We start from the raw sequence: 6859 nt of genomic DNA, 5'->3' as shown, positions 1-6859 counted from the left end.
TGGAAACCATGTGTGAAGTAATTTGAACGTAAGTAACTCTTACTGGATGCCACAGATAAACAGTAGTATGTGTACTGTATATGATAAGAGTTTTCTTTTATTTCTACCGGTCAGAAATGTTCTTTTTTTTTTTTTTTATATGAAATTGTGAAGTTTGTGTCACATTTCGTATATATGTTTATTGTACAGTCCATATAGTATGTATACACAGTCCTCATATAGCACATCTTCTCTGCCATACCCTTATACTGTGAGAGAGTAGCACTTATCAAATCAAAGGGTTATCATAGCTAATACAATACAGTGTTCTGATGTTTTAGTAATAAAACCCTTTTTTATTTTAACAAAGACTTTACTCAATGGATTAAACTCATAGTTGGCTGCAAATTCAAAATGAATGAAATTGGATAATAGAATAATCATAAATATGCAATAAGCACAGACCGTATGCAGATAATTGAATAAACAATTTCATGTGCTAATCCTGCCAGTTGCACATGCCTCCTCTGGAGCTCCTTACCTCCTCTCCACAAGAATGTCCCATTTATCTTCTACGTTTTTTGGCTGGGTTACTATAGTCTGTCAAGTATTGATGTATTAAACTAAAAGTACAAAATACAAGTAGAAAAAAATGGATGAACTTGCTTCCTCCGTGACTGAATGAAAAATGTCCGTGTCCCGAAAAGAACTCCACAGTATAAAGTTTGTTTTCAAAAAAATCTACAGCGGAAAGAAATGTCCACAGTTCTGAGAACACCGAGCATATACCAGTCACTTGCACCTACAGTGGTTCAAAAATAGCAGGAGCGAGGCCATTTTTGTTGACATAAGCGACATTCAGTTCCTTCTGGATCATCACTACGCCGTCTCCGTGAGATCCTGCACGTGAGCCCTCCAGCTGGGATTGTTCCTGTGAACTACCTGTTGTCATGGTGACAGTGGGTCACGGTGACAAACGGGTTCGGAAAGAGCGTGGTCGGATCATCATGCTGACTTTGCGTAGGGAGTAATAGTCAGAGTCTCTCCAGGAGTACCAAACGATCCCATCGGGACCCAGCGGCCCCCGGCCTTTAGGGGTGTAATGGCCTCCCTGCAGGATTAGGAAACAGGAATAGTAAACCTTCTCCTGACTTCTTAAAGTGAAGTCCCGGCTGCCCGTGTACACTTACCCTGTAGTAGACGCCGTTAAGGTTGGTGTAGAAGCACTGATTGTACCACCATCCGCCGTGGGAGATCTCAGCGCAGATGTTGCCGCTGTCTGGGGTGCTGAAGCCCTGCTTGTCGTGGTACCAGCTGAAAGAGTCCTGCACTGTCCCACTGAAGCCTGACACATGGAGACGGTACTGATGCTCCTCATCTTCCACACTATAAACACAGACAGAGGAACACCAGGTGTAGAGATTGTTTTTGCAATAGCACACAAGTAAGTGTTCTTGGTCAACTGTTTGTGGACTTGTGCATGCTCCCAACCTGAAGCTCTGGTAGAGGGCATGCTTGTGCATGTTGCTCCAGTCCTCCAGGTCGATGCGGAGGCTGTAGTCCCCCTGGGTGCTCAGTTCATGTATGTGATTGTTGCCCAGCCAGAACTCAGAGTGCAGGTCGCCAAAACCGTCACTGTAGTCCCTCCAGCTGCGGTCGAAGCTCAGCGAGCCATCAGCACGCCGCTGGATCACAGTCCAGCCACCACCTGAGGCAAAAAGAAGGCATGCCACTGGAAGGGAAAGCATATGTCATGTCTAATCCATTATTGTACTTGTCCGTCCCATGCGGCCAAAGGGGAGAGACGGGACCACAGCATCCCTGGAGTCGATACTCTCATGTACTGGGACGTGGCCTACCTTTCTGTTATTGTGTATGCTACTCACCGTCTGTGTCCATATCACAATAGACCTCCACGGGCACACCGGCCAGTGACGGCACCACTGTGTAGAGACCTGATCTCCTCACTCCATTGTAGTAGATGGAAGCGCAGTCTATGGGACAGTTCCTCACATGCTCTGAGGGAAGAGAACGGGAGACAGGCTGGGGTTGGTGCCCTCTGCTGGCAGATCACGGCACACAAGACTATTTACTGTTAATGTTTCTGAGAGAGTGAGTGTACCTGAGTGCCGAGCTTCTTGAGCGCTCATCAACGGGTTGGGATGGAGGATGTTGCTCAAGCACCCGGGGCTTCTTTTTACTTTATCCACCAAAAGAGTGAGATTATGGAGGTGGTTCTAAACAGGAATACAGAGTGAATCAGTAGAACTATCAAAAACCACCCAGTGCACATTTCACCCGAAAGTGAAACAGCATTATAAACATGATAGGTATACCTGGAGGTCCAGGATCAGGGTGCCCTGAAGGTGCAGCAGGGTGGTGGCTTCAGTGTAGTGATGCTCCAACTCATGAAAGCGCCTTTCCAAGGAGGTATTTGAGGGGTTCCTCTCTTCACTCTGACACCATACATGTAAATAGCCAATCACACAAGCATGCACACAAACCAGAACATAGGCAATATCTGTGATTTGTACAAGAAACCCTTTATAATGGCCTGAAATGTCTACATTTATTTTCTTTCCGTCACCTTTACCGCAACAGCCACTGAGCCTAGAATTGACATATTTCAAGTCTATCTCAATACACACATTGAACCTCTAACACACTCCGTCTCCCCGTGCTCTGGAGACAAAAGGGACAAACCCTCTCTTATAAACCCTCTCTATTCCTAGCCTGGACCTAGAGGATAACACTAACTCCCATTACCACCAGCCCGGGTGCCCTGTCCCCTGCCCTCTTCCCATGTACAACACATCCGACACACGAACCCTCTCCAACATCCACCTTTGGTCACTGACCCGTGCAGCTGAGAGTCTGTGTTTATATAGGCTCACTGCCTGAGCACATGAGGCAGCACGTGGAAGGAGGCTAATCCTGTTAGTGACTAAGGTCAAGGGCATGTTAGGGGGAAGCCGGCCTGATGACCAGGCACCACATTACATTGCAGAACTGTACACAACTAATGGGTTTTTCCTGCACGAAAATATGGTACAGCCAAGTACTTTTGAATCGTTCCACCACATTGCACAACACGATATCTAATCAGAGTATAGAGAGAACAAAAATAGGAAAGTGTACTCCTTCCTTTCAACTAAATAGTGAAAGTACATATTGAATTAAAGCACATCTTTATTTGAGCCAATATGTATGCCCCGTCTGAACTGTCTCTCAGCCCTAAAAGCCCTGAATAGAGGAAATACAAAAAATAATGTCATATTTAACAACAACAAAAAAAGGTTCATTTAATGTCACACACATCCATATCAACAAAGTAGATTTACTTTTCCAAATGAGCAGAAAGGTGGAGTTACGTCACCTGTCTAGTCTGTCAAAAGGAGCAGTGACATTGTTACAACATCCGGTGAGCGGCGGGGTGAACTAAAGCGAGCTCTCAAAGCAGTTGAAAGGATTGATGCTGATAGTTGACCCAGGTCTGCTAAGTCGATATGGAGATCTCACCTGCAGCTCGAGGACATTGATGCGGTGCCGGTGGTTTCTCAGCTCCTCCTGCAGCTCAGAGATGGTCTCCTTCAGCGCCACGATCTGCTGCTTCCTCTCCTCGTTCTCCTGCAGCCAGTAGGAAACCTCGTCCGTGCAGCGAAACATATCCGGGCATTTCCGCTCCTCCAGCTGAGGTAGTGTGGCCACCAGCCGACACATCCCATCCTCCATCACCTGTTAGACGACAGGCAACTCCTGACTTCCAGAGGAGAGTGGCAACATATCGGTTCATAAATAATATAACTAGATGTGGGTTTTTTTCTTCCCCTAGCAGATTCAAAGTGCAGCCCCTTGGGTCCTGCATGTTGTGTGCTTACAGACCAGCCACAAGCTGGTCATGCTTTACACGAGATGTTGAGAGAGGATTTCCAACACTTTACTTTGCTCCTGAATTTGTGCTGATACAATCACGTTATGTTATGACAGTATCTTGTTACATTTCTCAACGGTTAAAGATTGTTACTGTTTGTGCTTACTGAAGAGTGTATAAGGCTAGAGTGCAATAATGTAGGTCTATGAACAGGACCTTTTTATGGCAATATTGTATTCAAATACCTTCATTTCTTTCAGTTATTACATTTACTGGATTGGCTAAAAACATACCTTCCCGTCTGGCTACTTTATCAATAAAATGTCTAAAAAATGGATTTTCCAGAAAGTTTACTTCATCCTGATGTATGTCGATGTTGTGATATTAGATTGAATAAACGCGACACAGGATTTTATCCTTATCACCAGCCCTTATTTTCAATAATAACATGTATGCCTCAGTTTTTCACACAAATAAGAATACAGTATTTAAAGACAGTATTTAAAGACATCATTCTGGACTCGAGTTGATGATCACCGCAATCACTCTAGTTACTTTTCAGATTCATATTTCAAATAAAAAATACTGTGAAATATAGTATGATCAAATTGTTTTGATTGAATTACTCAAAAATATATAAAGCAGTGGAAATTAGCTCAATAGGGATCAACAGTTTTGAACATAATATGTTAAATAACTGTCCAAGGCCCAAAGAGGTAAATGTACTCAATCATAAATAAAGGAAGGTCCAAAATAAGAATATAGTTTGGTAGAGCAGAACTTTGTTTTTTTTCTTATTTCCAACTACACCCCTCATATTTCACTTCAGGCCTGACCTCTACATTGGGAACTGGACTATACTAGCTGCAACATGACCAACTACATCAGTAAAATGCTACTTGCTATATATCTTATATCGTAATAGATAATAATATCGTCAGTCACAGATTCTGGAGAAGTACTTTTCCCACCACTGCTTTATTGCACGATTCATTTCATATTTCTGGAAGAGAACTAAATTCCTGAAGTTGAGATGCTTTCACACACAGCTGACACTCCTCGTTTAGAGAACATCACGGGTACCTGGTTAGTGTACTCCCCACACTGGGATCCGCCGCCATTACGCTGAGTGGTCGTGTTCAGGTCGTCTGCTTTGGCCTCCGGGAGCAACGCGATGAGGATACAGAGAGCGGAGCACACGCTCCAGCCGGGAGGGTTGGTCAAAGACAGGAGAGACATCGCTGCCACCCGGTTAGTGGTTAGTCTGTCCCGGCCTTGTCAGTGTAAGCGAGGACGAGACTCAGGAGTGTAAGCTTCACCATGTGAGCCTCTGCTGGCTCTCCCTACAGGAAGAGAAACTGAGAAGATCAATCTTTTATGCTCGTGAACAAGAGTTGTGTCTAATTCATTAAAGCCACCAAGACGCATTTTGGCATACAAAGTCCTTTCTCTCTATCTCTTACCCGCTGTATTAGAACATAAACCTAGGAAAGTGAGATTAATGAAAGAGGAAGTTCATCCCCTTAGTCTATCACATTACTGTAGTGGGTGCTCAGGTAACTCAATTAACACACACACACACACACACACTCACACACACAGCTTGCACACGTCACTTGTTCTTAATACCAAACTGAGATTTTGACTAAATTAAGCTGAATTAGAAGGCAGGACAATAGTTCACGTCTTCTAACTTTCTAAATCTTGCTCAATAACACAAACGTGCACAGATATATCATGACAGAATATGGTATTGTCCTCTAGAGCAAATAGATGTGTACTGTCCTCTTGTAGAAAGTGTAGTGAATGGTTGTCTCCTCACTCTGGTTACAGACCGTCTTCTGCCCCGTTCCCGACCCATTTCAGGCCGAAGGGTTCTCTCCATTTTCTTCTTCTCCTTCCCTATATGTCCTCCTGTAACGATCTCTCTTTCTCACGGTGCCTCATGCTCTTCTTCTCTCCCTCGCTCTCGCTTCCCCTCTCTCTCCCTCACAGTGTAGACATCTTAGTGGCATAATCCACTTCTAAGAGGATTCACAACGACCGAGGGATGGAGGGAGGCAGGAAGTTGCTAATAAAATGATTGATGTTTTTTTTTTTTTATCTCCATCTATAACCATTTCTTTCATAGTACAACAGGAGGTTACAATACATTTGTTACCGACAGGTCATATAAATAGAGAGAGTGTCAGGTTCAGAAAAAAAAGGAATAAGGTAATAGCAGAGTATTGCATTTTAATTGAATACACATAAATTACATGCATCAGCAAAACGCCAACACACATCAGCACCTACAGTAAATAAGCATCACCTGCAGGCTCAATAATCCTGCTCACAGCGAGTCGTAATGAAGGCTCATGTGAGTGGGAGCATGAGGGGTGCTGATCCTATTACAGGAGCCAAGCCGCTCTTTACATCGTTATACTCTTGACTATGGCTCAGTATGCATGGCCTTCTTGTTATAAGAAGAAAAAAAATTATTGTAAGCCCAATTATTTGTTGTTATGTAATTCTAATACAACAGCTTTTTAATAGACTTTTATAAAATGCAAAAATACATTTCCTAAAGCAGCTTTCTGCACTGTGAATGCATATCAATTGACAACACTGAGGGAACGCTCTCATACTTAAAGAGGCCGTGAATGGATAAATGTGTGAGCAGCCATCTTCCTGCTATAAGGGCTCACACATCATCAGGGCAGTGTTTTACCAGGCTGATGCATTGCAAATTGAAATGTATGAATACAAATAAAAAGCCTAATTCCACATATAAGCTCACAGGAAAGTAAAACGTCCCTCATAAAAAGGTGTTGCTGTTGTAGTGTCGGCTTCATGTGGTGCGCGAGGCCACAGGGTGGCACCACGTAACAACTTATTTCCTGCTCTCCTTGATTACAGCGATAATGAGCTTCCCTGTTGAGGTGCTCAAGAGAGACAATACAAACAACAACAACAACAACTACAAAAGTTAACAGAATTACAAGACAACCAGGGCTGCTGCTGATTTAT

General features: G+C 43.5%; 1 protein-coding gene across 1 annotated transcript; it reads right to left on the bottom strand.

Moving 5' to 3' along the window:
- Nucleotides 1–943: 943 nt before the first annotated feature.
- Nucleotides 944–5089, bottom strand: si:ch211-203k16.3 (fibrinogen-like protein 1). The gene is made up of 8 exons (XM_034527129.1): nucleotides 4934–5089; nucleotides 3499–3714; nucleotides 2316–2435; nucleotides 2102–2216; nucleotides 1866–1997; nucleotides 1471–1687; nucleotides 1170–1365; nucleotides 944–1090 (listed from the first exon to the last, which is right to left on the bottom strand). Exons 1-8 carry the CDS (start codon nucleotides 5087–5089, stop codon nucleotides 944–946), a joined length of 1299 nt encoding a protein of 432 aa, XP_034383020.1.
- Nucleotides 5090–6859: the final 1770 nt, after the last annotated feature.

Source organism: Cyclopterus lumpus, chromosome 24, assembly GCF_009769545.1.
Source record: "Cyclopterus lumpus isolate fCycLum1 chromosome 24, fCycLum1.pri, whole genome shotgun sequence".
NCBI lineage: Eukaryota > Metazoa > Chordata > Actinopteri > Perciformes > Cyclopteridae > Cyclopterus > Cyclopterus lumpus.
Note: the sequence above shows the minus strand (reverse complement) of the source record. Positions and strands in the feature narration are given on the sequence as shown.